Below are 14401 nucleotides of genomic sequence, written 5' to 3'. Positions count from 1 at the left end.
ACTGCCCCCCTCCCAGTCGTCACCCCACCGCAACTGAATTCCCACAAACCCTCCACCTCGCCTCCGCGCTCCCCCGATCAGGCACCACCCTTTCCCCCCTCCCCGCCCCAAACCCCTCCCTCGACAACCGACACGCAAACCGCCAGCTCTCATGCGCGAGCATATCCAGCTCGGCCGCCACCACACACACATTGGGGGGCAGGGCGTCCCGCGCCGCGTGGTGCGGGCTGAGCAGCGGGTCGCGCAGGGCTTGCCCGTACGGGATGTAGCTCCAGTCGAAGGCCGGGGCGAGCGAGATGAGCCCGTCGGTGGGGGAGTTGCGCGGGGGCGGGAGCGAGGTTTTCCAGGGCCGGTTGGGCAGTTTCTCGTGCGGCGGGTAGCTGACGTCGAGGCAGCCGTAGACGGAGAGGGCGGCGGCGGGGGTGAGAGGGTGGGTGTGGATGGTGGGGAGCTCTGTTGGTGAGGGGGATAAGTAGGGTGGTAGTGGGGAGGTGGTATAGGGGTGGGGGGTTGATTGGGGTGGGCGTACGGGATACGGAGAGGGCGAGGTTGGCGCCGGCCGAGAAGCCCAGGATGGCCGTGCGGCTTGTGGGGCTGGTGGTGGTTCGGTCGATGGGGAGGGAGGCGTCGGCGAGGACTGCGAGCAGGAGAGCCTCGAGGTCGTGCAGGCCGGTGGGGAAGGGGTGGGCGGGCGCTTTGGAGTAGTTGAGGGAGATGACCAGGACGGACTGGGTGTTGGCAAAGGCCCGGTTCCATTCGTCGTCGTCGCGCTGGTGGCCGATGCAGAAGCCGCCGCCGTGGATGGTGAAGAGGGTGGGGAGCGTGGCCTGCGAGTTCTTGTTATAGGCGCGCGGCAGGAAGATGCTGGATTGTGCCCAGTCAGACTGTGAACGTTTGAGTCCATATGATGGGGTTCATGCTGGCTTACCGCACGGGTAACTGTGGGCGGCAATCGTAGGTCTTGATCATGTCGGGCCAGCCCATTGGAGGGGCTCGTGATTCCTGCCAGTCGCGCAGCCAGAGCACAGGTCCCAGGATGCTCTTCAAGCCGTACATGTAGCCGGCATACATGAGCTTCGTGAGGAAAGGCGGCGGTTCTCGCCGGAGAACCACCTCCTTGTCATGGTCGGCTTTGGGGTTTGTGTCATTTCGCTGTTTTCTTTGGGTGAGGTTCGTCATGGTGAGCTTCTGCTAGGAGTAAAAATGCAAGCAATATCGCAATTGCAATATCGAAACTGCAATATCGCAAGTGAAGGCGTATGCGGCCAAGGTGGTCAAGTTTGGAGGTGCGGCTACTCAAATACGCAAACAGTCAATTAACACTTGGGTGGTAGAGCGATAATAGAGGAACGATCGACCGGGAAAACGTCCTGACAAGTGGCAATGGGGACGACACGCGTTTCGAGACGGCAGAAGATATCGGCAGCATTGATTGCGAGTTACTGGCTTTACCCGGCTTCGGATCAGCACTCGATGCTATATACAATACCTTACCTCTGACCAAAAGATGCCGAGTTTTCCGATGAGGTCTGCCTGCTGGAGGTCCCCTGGTTGCGCGTTTTGATGTAATCCAGAAATGGTCCCAAAAAACGAATGCGCGCCGGCGTACCTCGCAGGTTCGTGCTTGCTGCAGTTGATGCACCGGAAATCGAGTTGATGGAAGGCGTGACCGTATGGCGCCACAGGGGTGAACTTGCTGAGCCCCAGAAGCCTCGGCCCCTGTCGTGGGTTGTGGGCCTGTAAACGGCGCCTTGGCCCCGCTGCCTTACGTCAGCTGAGACTCGTGTGCTCGAGGCCCATGTGCATGGATGGATGGCCGAGGTTAACCGCTCTCGACCTTGAATCTCCGGCACAAGTCGAGCTTCGGTTGAACTTCCCATCTTACAATTCTTCCTGTAAACAATGGCTGCTTCAATGATGGCGGCACGACAGGCGCTACGGCTCTCGAGCCGAGTGAGATACTTCAGCTCAACAGCTGCAAGGCCAGCTGCCGAAGTGAAGCGGTTGGGTGTGATTGGCGCAGGTCAGATGGTATGAAGCGATGAACCCATCAACCCATCAACACCACCATCATGTTGCCCGACCTGCGAACCGAGATCTGACATTGTGTTCTGTTAAAAATAGGGCCTTGGTATTGCCTTGGTGGCAGCTCAAAAGGCGCAGGTTCCGGTGACCCTGGTTGACTCGTCCCAAGCCTCCCTCGACAAAGGCTTGGCTTTTGCAGGTTCGTGAGAACCAATTCTCACAGCAGCTGGGAACTTTGACTAAATAATCTTAAACCCCTTTTTAGAGAAGCTCCTTGTTAAAGATGTCGCCAAGCAGCGCCTTACCCAAGAGCAAGCTGACGCCGCCCGCGCCCTGCTTCAGCCCACCACCTCCATCGACGACCTCTCATCAGCCGACTTTGTTATCGAGGCCGTACCCGAGATCCCCCAGCTCAAGTTTGACATCTTCTCCAAGCTTGCCCAAATCTGCCCCAAGCATGCCATCCTTGCCACCAACACCTCTTCCATCTCCATCACCCGGATCGCCGCTGCCACCACCGGCGGCAACCCCACCGACACCTCCAACAGCTCACGCGTCGTTTCCACCCACTTCATGAACCCGGTGCCCGTGCAAAAGGGCGTCGAGATTATCTCGGGGCTCCAGACCTCGGCCGAGACCCTCGAGACCGCCGTGGCCTTTTGCAAGCGCCTCGGCAAGGTGACGTCGGTGTCGGCGGACTCGCCGGGCTTCCTGGCCAACCGCATCCTGATGCCCTACATCAACGAGGCCGTCATCTGCCTGGAGACGGGCGTGGGCGACCGCGACTCCATCGACGCCATCATGAAGAACGGCACCAACGTGCCCATGGGCCCGCTGCAGCTCGCCGACTTCATCGGCCTCGACACCTGCCTCGCCATCATGAAGGTGTTACACACAGAGACGGGCGACTCCAAGTACCGCCCCAGCGTCCTGCTGCGGAACATGGTCGACGCCGGCTGGCTGGGGAAGAAGAGCGGGAAGGGCTTTTATGACTATTAAACGTGATACGGGGTGTTTTGTAATGATACAACTGTCTATGGCATGATGTACACAAAAAGACTCCAAAAAATAGGGGGAGTTATTGTTGCCCAGTCGCATTCGTCACGGGGTTGACGGAATACCACAGAAGCCATTTCACCCATATTGCACCCGCAATCCCGCCCGCAGCTCCTCTCGCAAACCATCGGTAGTCGAGAGATTAAATGATAGTTGAGGGCATGCCACAAACCGGGAAGCCCATATTACGAATATTGCTCCCCACAGGTTAATTTGCAGAGATTTGCACCAGCTATCTGGAGTGAGCTCCGTAGTGCTGAAGATGATATGCTCGGTATTCCTTCGCCTCTCGCTGATAATTCTCTCTTGGTTTGACAGAGAATAACTGGTTTGAGAGAATAAGCATCTAGAATGGCAACCTAGGTTGTTCAGAGGTCGCAGGCCGACGACCATTCTGCCCTTGTACCCCCTGTGCTGTCCGCCGGACGACAAATACCGGACACCGTCTGTCATGTCGACACGCACTCGACAAATTTTCCACCGTATCAGGGCTTGCACAGCGCCTTTTTCTGCTTAGAAAGCTGTTACAGATGAGCAGCGTCAACGGCCCGAGCTCCTAGATTTGAAGAGCCATATCGCCGGCGATGGATGGGTTTGACCACCCCCAACCCCTAGCCGCAACCTTCAACTACCTACCCCTCCGCCGCCGCTCCTGCGGCAGCAACTCGCCCCGACCACAACCACCCGCCCGCCCCCCAGCAGACGAACCCTCCCTTCCGCCCATGCACGCCAGCTCTTCAGCCTGCTAACCTCCCGGCGCCCCCACCCCCCCCCCCCGACAGACAGGCACCTCACACCCATGGAACACCACCCACCCGTCGCCGCCACTTCCCAATCACCACGCGGGCCGCGCAGCCACCGCCGCGGCGAACACCGACACCGCTTGGCGGCTGGGTATATACAGCCGCCACACCCCCTCGCTTCGCTCAGCAGACGAAACCCTCCGAAAAATATGCGGCGCTTGGCCAGGCTCACGCCGTGGCTCAGAGCCACACACATCCCGCGGGGGGCCATGAGTCGGCGACGAGGATTCCCGCACCTGGGAAAGACGCAGATGTGGGAGAGGATTTGCTCGCGCGAGCTCCCGTCGGGGGGGAGATGGAAGAAGTCTTGAGGCAGAGGAAGTGCCGCAAACGGATTCGATGGTTGTTGCAGCTAAAGCTGCCCCAGCCGAAACTAAGAACTGTGCGTGGGCTTGTGCACACAGCAGGCCAACCTGCAGGGCGCTGGCCCTGCAGGTGCCAACAAGAAGAAAGGATTCAAACTTCTGGGGTTGAAGCGCCATCGCCGTTTTGTTCGATGCGTTCACTTTTCAAGACGAAGCATCATTGGACGGTTTGCTCGTGCCGCCAGGATGGGTTCGTCTCTCTCTGGCTTGGCGAGGCCAACGGCGTTGCGTTGGAGTCGGCAGCGGCGGGGGAAGGGTGTTTCCCCCGCCCGTGCTGCGCCCGCGGCGATGGGGCTGTTCCTGTGCCTGTCCCCGTCGTCGCTGCCGACGACGACAACGGGGTGGCGGTTCGGGTTTCGAAGTAGCGTGGGAGGCGACCTGGGGCTGGTGAAGATACGGCTTAATAGCGCGAGGCGAAGGTATGAGGTATGGTTGGGGTCTGTGGAAAGGCAGGTTTGTGTGGTAAAGAGGGTCAGGGAGGAGGGAGAGGTGTGTCGAGGAAAGGGTGGTGCAGCGTCTCTTTGTGAGGAGGATTGGTTTTCGTATCGACGGGGTTTGTCTGGGAGCGGTGCGTTTCTGCTGATGAGGGGACTGGGTGTTGTTGATATAGGGTGTTATCGGCGTGGCTCGTCCCCCCGTAGCGGCATCGGTGAAGAAGAGGCGGAGAAACCATGACTTCCCTCGCTTCCTCGAGCGACGAAAATGTTGTGAAATAGGTAGGATGTAGCTGTTATTGGTGGTGGTCACGGTTTCGGGCCAACCCGTCTCCTTCATGTTTGTCCCCTTAGGTGGGTGTGCTGGGTAGGGGAAATGGATATTAGACAAAGTATAGCCACTGAACTTTACATTTGAAGCTTTAGAAAGGTATCGAAAAGACCTATAAACATATAGACTGAGAAAACCATGATGGGGACTGAGTTGTTGTTAGACCTAGCTCCATGAAACGAGATATCAACAACACCCAGACCAAAGTCCAATTCCATCCGAACCCTCCTCCCCCACCGCGTTCCTTCCTGGCACCCGTAGCCAGCAGCCCACGGTATACATACCGCTTCCGCATCCCACATTTTCACCGACTCCCCCAATTCGAGCAAACACCGGTTGGCTCAACGGCATTGTGTTGGAGCAGGCAACAGGGCTGGAAGCAGGAAGACGAAGTCCACATTCTGAGGCTATTGCTAAAGCTAGGGAAGCAGGAGGAAAAGAGGCCGACCGCGGGGAGGTGGGTGGATAACCCCACAGAGATGTGGGGTCACGTGACCCACACATCTCGCACATTGGGGGGGGGGGCCCGGGTGGAACGCCAACCGAAAGAGGCCGTGGGTTCGACTCCCCCCTCGCGAAGAAAAAACCCAAACGGGGTTTTTCGTAGCCTGCAGCCTCCATCCGACCGGCGGATGGGGTCGGGAGGTGAGCTTTTTTGTTTATTTTTATTTTTATTTTGTTTTTTTTCCAGCTTGGATATGTAATGTCATAGAAGTTGTTACCTTCTGGAAATAATGCTCCTCCAGTTATTTGATCGCCTATATGCTATTGTTGCCCGGCCGTCAATGTGATTCGAGTAGACTAGGGCGAAATGGAAGCGGCTCTAATGTGTACCTTAGGTATAAGCTCAGCCGGGCACAGAGTAGCAACGACCCAGGGGCTTTCGTTGCCGTCCCAGGCTGGTGACGGCTGTGTCCACCAAACCTTGTTGTTTAGTGGACTATTGTTGTTACGAACCGTGGATTGGAACACACACGAAAAACACCAACATGAGCCAGCCAACGTCAAAACCAACACGCATCCATAGCTAACGTAGACTACAAATACAGATACACAATCCTCCCATCCCCCTCCAAACCCGCCCGGACATGACCCTCTCTAAATCGGACTCCAAAGTTAGGTACCCATCGCTCATCCCACACCCCACCATGATCACCCCCCAACACTCCACGAAGCAGCAACGACCCGCTTCTAGCGGACCCCGGCACCGCGGCGCACAATGATCTCCTCGCCAACATCCACCTCATCGTCGTCCGGGTCCTCGATGCTCGTCCGCCGCGTCGCTTCCACGGCACGGTTAATCTTCTTCCCGTCCTCGCTGATCATGGCCTCCTCCTCCCTCGTCAGCTCCACCGGCTCCTCCGTGATCCCCTCGGGCCCCATGGCCCCCGCCGACGTGCTGGTGTTCGACCCCTCCCCCTGCGAAGGCAACAAGTCGCCCTCCCTCTTCTCCCTCGAGAACGGCCACAGGCTGCTGAACGGGCTGATGGTGCTGCTCTTGAGGGTTGTCGTGGTGGGGTGGAGGGCCATAGGTTTGACAAGGATGCTTTCTCGCGCGGGATCGATCCCGGACACGGTGACGCGGTCTTCCACCTCGGGCATGGCAAAGTCGCCAAACTCCTCGTCGTCGACATCATCCACGTCGCCCAATCGCCGTCCGCTCTCATCATCGCTGCTATCATCGTCTCTCCCGTCACCGAACCGCTCGATCCCGGCGTCTCGGTTATCGCTGCCACCCGCCCTCCCGCCCCGCCTGGCACCAGGAACGACGCCGCGCCACCACGACCCGCGGTCCCAGGACGAATTGGTCTCCATCCCTAGCCTGCCGCCGCCTTCGACAGTTTCAACTTCCCCGTCGTCACTGCCGCTGCCAGAGTTATCCTCGTCGTCATCGTCGTAGTCGGCAAAGGGGTTCCGCAGGCGCGTATCACTTGATGTTGTGGTGGGGGGGCTGAAGACGCCGGAGCTGGGAGCGTCTTCCGCTGTCGGCGGAGAGCTGCCTTCTTGTTCGCCGTTGGAAGCGGCGGCGGCGGCGGCGTTGCGCTTGTTCATAGCTAGCCGTGCGGCAAGTTGGAGGCGGGCTCGCGAGGGGGGCACGTTGAGAGGTGGGGGTGGAGGTGGAGGGGGCGGAATGGATGGCGGATTTAAGGTGTTAGAGTTGGCGTTTAGAGGGTCGGTGTAGGCTCGGAACTGCAAAGAGGGGTTAGCCGGCTGTTTCGATACCGCGGACGATGAATAACAGGCAAGCGCGAATGCCCACATGCCCCGGCGATAATGAGGCCTGGGCAGAGCAGAAAATTTGCAAGAGGGGACGAGTATAACTGGGGAGACACTGGGCGCCCACGGAAAGGGGCGCTCATCCCAAGGAAAGAGTGGCTGCCCACTGGGGATCTGATGGCTGGGAAGGAAATAACAGAACAGAACCACTCAACACCTTCCCCGAGCATCGCAAAGAACGAAAGTGCAGCTTGCGATTTATTGAGAAGACGCAGGTACCAGTCCCTGGTATGTCTCATACCACGAAGCCATGCCACATAGAAAATGAACGCTGTTGAGCCCCGACTCCGAGGCTTATCTGTGGTGGTTGTCTCCAGCCTCAAACCGCTCGCTTAATAGACACACCATCCTGGAAAACCTGCGAGCAACGCTTATTGGGACCTGTTTGGGGATGAGGCCAACCCGGTCCAGGTATCTGGGAGGTGGTCGTAGTCCGGTTTGCCGATAACGGTGCCGCTCTGAACGGGACCGTCACTCTCTCTCAAGAACCCTGTCACGGTCTCCAGGTGCTCCTGTCCATCGTCGGAAAGCAAGAAGTCAAGGAAAGCATCGTCACAAACCTCGTTGTTAACATCCTCCTCGGTGTCTTGTTCTTCGTCTTCGTCCTCGTCACTAGAGCTGCCGAATCCGCTCATAAGAGTCCCCGCGCTGATAGCAAACGGACCGATCCCGCCGCCGCCAGAGCTCTCAGCAACGTCCGAGCCTCCATTTAGTCCGGCGTCCGCGAGAGCGTTGGACGCTCCGGCGCCGAGACCGATCGAATTGAGACCAGAAAACCCTGCGCCCATCAGGCCCTGCGCGCCGGCGCGGCTCATGGCTACCTCTGGGCGGACGCCGCCGAGGATTGCGTTGTCGCGCTCGCGGGTCTCTGCTAGAGCGCCCTCGACATAGTTGACCCAGTCTTGGGCCATCACCTTCTCCAGCACGACCTCGCTCAGAAGCTCGGGAGAGTGGCGCTCGGTAAACTTCACAACTTCCTCCGCAATGAGGGTGAGGTGGCCCATGTATCCCATTCGCGTCTTGTTCTCGGCCTGGGACTTCTCGCTGGCAAGCTGGCCATTGATGATCTGGTTTGTGATATCGGCGGCCTCGAAGAGGCTGATAGCGAGGGTCGGGTTGTAACCCCTATCCATAGGTCCGTTGAAAACCTGTTGGACGATGTCATATACCACGTTATGAAGAAAGTTGTTCCACGGGTACCGGAAGAAGAAACCGAGGATGGTCGGGACAACACGATGCTCGACGAATTGCATCTTGAGATAGTCTCCGACCACGGGCTTGGACTGGGCCGGGGCGTCGGCAGTTGGTTTCGGTGCCTCAGAGGTAACGATGGACGCATCGCCGGGGCTTTGCGCTGGCGGTTGGGTCGGGGTCTCTGCCTCTGCAGTTTCTTGGGGCGGAGCGGCTGTCAACGTTGGAGCATCGGTCATTGGCGAGTCGCCTGCTTCTTCTGCGGGCGGCGACGGCTTCTTTGACGGCTCTGTGGCGCTCTCCCTCGAGAACAACGGGGCAGGGGTGTCCTCCGGATGGGGGGACATGAGTGTTGGAGCCTTGGCCTCGACTTCCGCTGTTGAGATTTCCGGCTTTGGCTTTTCCGCAGGCGACACAGCTGAAGTTGAAGTATCAGCTGGGATAGCTGCTTGCTCAGATTCGCTTGTATCGCCGGTCTTCGTATCTACTGATGCCTCTTCTGGCTTCGGTGGGGGGGCCCCGGTGTCTGGGGCAGCTGTCCCGCTCGGTGTTTCCTTTGTGGCTTCAGCGCCCTCTGCCGTCGGTACGGTCTTCTTGGTAGGCGAGAGAGGAGCAACGACCAAGTCGGCATCTTCGAATGCTGGTGGTTCTGTAGCAGCGCTGCTCACCAGCTCAGCTGCGGCCGTCGGGGGCGAACTGAGAGGTTCGTCGACAAAATCATCCTCGTCCTTGTCGAGGGAAGAGGACCCAGGGGGGTGGGTGGGCGCATCTGGAAGCTCTAGAACGCCATGGGTGTTTTCCTCGTCTGCGGTATGTGACACTTCTTCAAAGCCGTCATCATCTGCGGAAACGTTCATAACCTCGAGTTTACGGCCCAGGTCTGGAGCCGACACTTGCGACGCCCGCATTGAGAGATCCTCAGCTGAAGTAGGCTCAGGGCCGCTTGCGGGCAGCAGATGGCCTTCTGCCCGAAGTCGCTGCCGCTGCTCGTCGCGGGCGGCGATCAAATCCTCTGCGCCGTTTTCGTTCAGCAGCATCATATTACTACAGTGCAGGAGCTCCGCCATAAGCTCGCACGTTTTGAAGCGGTCAAAGCCCAGGGGCTCAATCTTGTCCTTGAAGGTGGAGGAGAGGCGCTGCCTCTGGACCGGCACATTAAGGATGAGGTTCATGAAGTCGGGAACGTGCTGAGCAAAGAGGCGCAGGAGCGTCCCCAGATAAATGGGGTCTCGGCTCGAAGGGGCTGCATTGATGTCCACCCCTTCCGGATCGTAATCGGAGTTGTTCTTCCGGATAACTTCGATGATGATGCCAACGCCACACGTCAGGGCGTTGCCGCCGCCAAGCATGTACTGAATTAGCTGCTCGACACAGGGTTCCGATACCAGTTGCCGTGTAAGTTCGTTTGGCCCGATACATGTTTGTTCGTTTTGCGACGCGTTGGCAGAAACAGTAATGATTGCTTTGATAAAGTCGGCCGCGGATGTCTGGGTGGCCCAGCTGTGGTCCGATCCAAGAAAGGAGATGAGGGACGTCATAACATTTTGTGTGTAAAGCCACTAGAACAGGAAATATTAGTTTCGCCATATTAACACAAAACAAGGGGTGTGGCCAACCTCAACAATACCCTGCCCGCTCTCGGTACGTTCCAGGCTTATGATTTTGAGCAAGAGATCCATGATCATAGGACAGTCTACATGTCTCAAAATGTCCGACACGGCGCCGTCCATAGACTTCAGCAGCTCCAGCATTTCCTCCGTCTTTTTGTCAAAGAGCGATTCGTTGACCTTGGTGAAATAGCTCGCTTGAAGAGGGTCGAGAGGGGTTTGGCGCTTTAAGAACTGCCAAAAATTCCGGAGAAGCTCCTTGCTTTCCATGAGCGCGTCGTACATTGACCAAGTCTCTGATGACAAAATCTCGGTTGAAACAAAAGCGTATCGGTTACGCTTCTTCTCGTTGTCCTCCTGACTCTTGTCGTCCGCTCTTGAGGAGGTCTGAGATGCAGTCGATGCCCGCAAAACAGACTTTCCTTTCTCGTCGTCATCTTCCTCGTCGTCGTCGGCAGAGGCGACTGGTTCAAGCTTAGGCGCAACGACATAGTTGAGTAGTTTCTCAAGTACCTGCGGATCCCGAAGATACTCGACGAGCCTTGCATTGTGTTGCTTCAGTTCTTGCACCAGGTCGCTTTCGTCGAGGAGCTCCTCGAGCTGGAAGTTGTCTCTCTCGAGGATGGTGTCGATGGTGGAGACATTGGCGTAACCGCCAAACCTCCAAAACATGATGGGCGGCAGCCGATGGGGTTTCTACCACGGCGCTGGTGGTGGGATGTTGACCGTAAGCCGTGGTGTCGGGAATCCGAGACTTTTTCGCAAGTTTTCGGCAATCGCACAAGTGGGCTGGTGTTCGTGGCAGAAGCGGTCGGGCGGCGACTCCCGCGGGCGGTCAGGGGCGGTGGTAATAAATAGAGCGCTTGGCCTAGTCGAACGTAAGGCGCATGAGTTTTGTTTCAAAGACGCCGCAAATGCTGAAATTGGTCCGTAGCAACGGATGGGTATCTCAATGTCTAAGTAAGGTATCTGGCGGGGTTGAAATGATTAGCTAGGGAGTTGGTGGGGAGCTGGTCTCGACTAGAAAGTGGGGGTGACGCAGAGAGCGGCCGGGCCGAAGCGCAAGCAACAAGCAGAGCAACTCCGGATGAAAACCAGGGCAACAACGCTAGTAGTTCAGCGGGAGTCTAGAGACTCGCCGGCGAAGGTACTGGGCAATAGCACGGGGCGTACGGTGCTCGGCGGGCTGCCCGGTCGGAGCAGAGATGGATCGGAGATGGAAGGGCAACGTACAACAGAAACCTCGGCCGAATGCAAATAACGCTACAATTACAACACGGCCGCGCGGGGCCGAAGAGGAAAAGAAGAGACGTCTACTGTCATGGAGCCGTGGCCGAGGCAGCCAGGGATAGCGTGAGGTCGGTTCGTTGTTGTGTCTCGAAATGATGCGAAGCCTCGAGCAGCGAGGAAATGATGTTGATTGCGGGTTGTTCGTCCAGTCCAGCCCTCACAGGTCCCCTCCCAGCCGCTCTCCGGGCAGGCGCCTAGGCGGCCAGGGTGCCTGTTTATTACGTGAGACCCACTAAATGTGGCCCCCCATTCGTCCTTCTCAAAACCCAGACTGGGTTTCTTGCTTCGAGACGCTCGGACCAACTTTGCCCACGCCCTCCTGCCTTCCAAGTCGCCGTCGGTCTCCGATTGTGGTCTCTCCTTTCTTCCATCCCAAGGACCCCTGAAATTGGGCTGCAATGCCCTTCCAGGCTGGTCCTCTCAGAGCAGCAGCGCAAACGATATCTGAAATCACTCAAATTATGACATCAGGACCCATTTCACTCTTAAACAACCACTGGTCAAATATTGCCCCCACGGCATATGTTTAGATTTGCGGGAATTGCCAAGTGTCGACCCCGCACGCGGTTGTTGGGACTCGACCGACATCAAGTTTCGCGCTGCTGCAGATTGCTGAAACAAAGAAAGGAACGGTTTCATGGAGTTGAGCGGGAGCTTGCCAAGATCGTCGATCCATCCCGCCGCAACCCGTGCTGGCCACGTTTTACCCCCGTCGCGGCACGTGTATAAGCAAACCACCTATTTCTGTCAACATCTCATGAGACACAGTGTATTTTAACAACTTTTGGTGGTTTGACTAGTGGAGAGAGCAAGAGGACCATGTCCCTCATTCCAGAAACTAGGTACATACATGCAAGCCTCCGCCAGCGATAACCCAACACTCCACCCCCCCTTTAGGTATACCACGTCGGCTCCGGCGATTGCCCCAGCAAGAAATACCTACCCAACTCCCGATTCTTGTACGCCACGGGGTCATGCAGCGTATGCGTGCGGAGATCGCGCCAGAAGCGGTCCAGGCCGACCTTGCTCGCCGTCGCGCGCGCCCCCGTCACCTCGAACACGCCCGACGTCACCCGCAGGCCCGTGTCGGTGGCCACCACCTTCACGCTGGCCACCCACTCGGCCCAGTCGCCCCGCTCCTGCGGCGTGAGCCCGGCCCGGTTGGCCGCGTACGTGCCGTACAGGCGGTCTGCTTCCGCGCCTGCCCGGTCGGCGAGCGCTTCCGCGGCGCGGAGGTGCGCGTGGAAGTTGCCGTAGGTGGAGAGGATGTGGAATTCCTCCGTGGCGGATTCTTTGGTCTGTGGGCGGTCAGTAAGTGCGCGCCCAGGCGATGGGAAGGGGTGGGATGGGTTTGGCTTACATCGCCGCCGTAGGGCCATGCTCTGGTGTGGGCAACGGTGTACTGCTTGGCAAAGTCGAGAGCACCGAGGGCGATGCCAAGGTAGAAGTTGCTGAAGACCAGCTGGATGCTATTGGGATGTCAGCAAGGCACTCACAGGGACCAGCCTCGAAAGGACGCGTACCTGGGAAGCAGCAGCGAGGGAAACGGAATCCCAAGCACTGCCGGGTCGGGCTTCTTGGTCTTCGCATCCCACCCTAGGGCATCTGCCCACGGTGCGGACACATTCTCGACCTTGGCAGCCCCCGACTCGGTCAACCGCAACCCGATGTTGTCCCAGTTATAGCTGAAGACGATGCCTGCTTGGGCCGTCGGCACGATGGCAAAGATGTGCTCCTCGGGTGGGCGACCATCGACGGCACCCTCGAGCACGATCAGGTCCGAAACCGCAGCACCTGTCGTGAAGTTTTTGAAGCCGCTGTATGTGATCTTCTCATCGTCGTACGTGATCTTGAGGTCGCTATCGCGCGGGTTGACGGCGCCGCCGACGTAGTAGTTGTTCTCGATGATGAATTTCTGGAGACGGTCGGCCTGCTCGTCGCTGCCGACGACGTTGGCGGTGCGGGACCACAGAAGGTGGTAGCCCAGCAGCATGCCGATGGAACTGGCAAACGTCAGTGTCCGAAGTCGCTGCTATGGATTATTGAAGTAAAGGCTTCAGGACATACCCGTCACCCTTCGCAACCTCGCGGATTGCCTTGTAGCCTACGCTCCACGGCTGCTCGCCGCCACCATACTTTTTCGGGCCGAGAAGCTTCAGCAGGCCCGAGTGTTTGAGTAACGCCACCTCTGCCCTGGGAGACTTGTTCGCCTTCTCGCGGGCGGCGGCGTCCACGACCAGAACGGCGGCGACGTCTCGCGCCCGTTGTAACCAACCTTCAGTGTCTGTAGGATACGTGGACCATTTCGACTCGTACTCTTGGTAGACCGCGGGATCGGAACTTGAAGGGGCTTTGCTGATCACAGGCAGCGCGCTGGTCGCCATGATGGGCAGTTGGATTTCTGCTACAGGCCCCTTGTACTCAGAACAGACTTTGGGGATGTAGTTTGGGGTGCATGTATGTCCGAGGGATGTTACGACTGCTACACAATGCTCCCGAGCGCGCTCCGGTGCCTTCATATGCTTTCTCCTTCCCTCATCCTCGAAGCGCTTGGCTTAGATGATGGGCATTGCGCACAAAGCCACCGCGATTTCATCACCAAACTCGCCGACCACCATTGCTGTATGAAGCAGAGCTCTCATACGGCCCCCCTTCTGGAGACTAGCTGAGTAGGTCAAGCGTGTGATGTTTCCTCGTGCTACCCCGCCGCCAGCATACAGCGCCTCTTCGCCTTGGGGGCCGACAAACTACCTTCGTGTGCTCGAGCACCATCGCAATTGGGTAGAAGAAGGGAGCTGCACCATCACGCAAGCCGCAATGCCGATGGCCGAATCTAGCTGCTTCATGATTGCGTAACTATCTCAGCTCTGGGAGGAGGGTGAAGCTGCCGGGAGGGGTCATGGTGAAGACGCCATCCTGCAGCTCCACCAACAACCGGGCGATCAAACGGGTCTCAACTGTAATAGCTACCGTGAACTTTCAAGAGTAGGCTCCGGATCTGTCAAATCTCAATCTGGTTTGG

The 14401-nt window shown here is 58.0% G+C and overlaps 5 protein-coding genes across 5 annotated transcripts in view; 1 reads left to right on the top strand and 4 right to left on the bottom strand.

Moving 5' to 3' along the window:
• Positions 1 to 1179, bottom strand: part of CHGG_02408 (uncharacterized protein) — a gene marked incomplete at both ends in the record, with an annotated part of 1595 nt that extends 416 nt beyond the window's left edge. Inside the window, 3 exons of the mRNA XM_001228923.1 lie at positions 50 to 453; positions 530 to 864; positions 929 to 1179. Of these exons, the coding sequence (XP_001228924.1) occupies positions 50 to 453; positions 530 to 864; positions 929 to 1179 (990 nt within the window). The remainder of the gene's footprint in view (positions 1 to 49; positions 454 to 529; positions 865 to 928) is intronic.
• Positions 1180 to 1914: 735 nt separating this feature from the next.
• Positions 1915 to 3024, top strand: CHGG_02407 (uncharacterized protein; the record flags this gene model as incomplete). Its single annotated transcript, XM_001228922.1, has 3 exons — positions 1915 to 2031; positions 2125 to 2224; positions 2291 to 3024. 3 exons carry the CDS (start codon positions 1915 to 1917, stop codon positions 3022 to 3024), a joined length of 951 nt encoding a protein of 316 aa, XP_001228923.1.
• Positions 3025 to 4386: 1362 nt separating this feature from the next.
• CHGG_02406 (uncharacterized protein) lies at positions 4387 to 5527 on the bottom strand (the record flags this gene model as incomplete). Its single annotated transcript, XM_001228921.1, has 2 exons — positions 4387 to 4688; positions 5299 to 5527. 2 exons carry the CDS (start codon positions 5525 to 5527, stop codon positions 4387 to 4389), a joined length of 531 nt encoding a protein of 176 aa, XP_001228922.1.
• A 678-nt stretch (positions 5528 to 6205) lies between these two features.
• On the bottom strand, positions 6206 to 10761 carry CHGG_02405 (uncharacterized protein; the record flags this gene model as incomplete). The annotated part of the gene is made up of 3 exons (XM_001228920.1): positions 6206 to 7204; positions 7852 to 10041; positions 10099 to 10761. 3 exons carry the CDS (start codon positions 10759 to 10761, stop codon positions 6206 to 6208), a joined length of 3852 nt encoding a protein of 1283 aa, XP_001228921.1.
• Positions 10762 to 12272: 1511 nt separating this feature from the next.
• CHGG_02404 (uncharacterized protein) lies at positions 12273 to 13763 on the bottom strand (the record flags this gene model as incomplete). The annotated part of the gene is made up of 4 exons (XM_001228919.1): positions 12273 to 12677; positions 12740 to 12848; positions 12903 to 13382; positions 13447 to 13763. The coding sequence occupies 4 exons, from the start codon at positions 13761 to 13763 to the stop codon at positions 12273 to 12275; spliced, it is 1311 nt and encodes a 436-aa protein (XP_001228920.1).
• Positions 13764 to 14401: the final 638 nt, after the last annotated feature.

This window comes from Chaetomium globosum, genomic scaffold (assembly GCF_000143365.1).
Source record: "Chaetomium globosum CBS 148.51 scaffold_2 genomic scaffold, whole genome shotgun sequence".
NCBI lineage: Eukaryota > Fungi > Ascomycota > Sordariomycetes > Sordariales > Chaetomiaceae > Chaetomium > Chaetomium globosum.
This window is presented reverse-complemented; position numbering and strand designations above follow the sequence as displayed.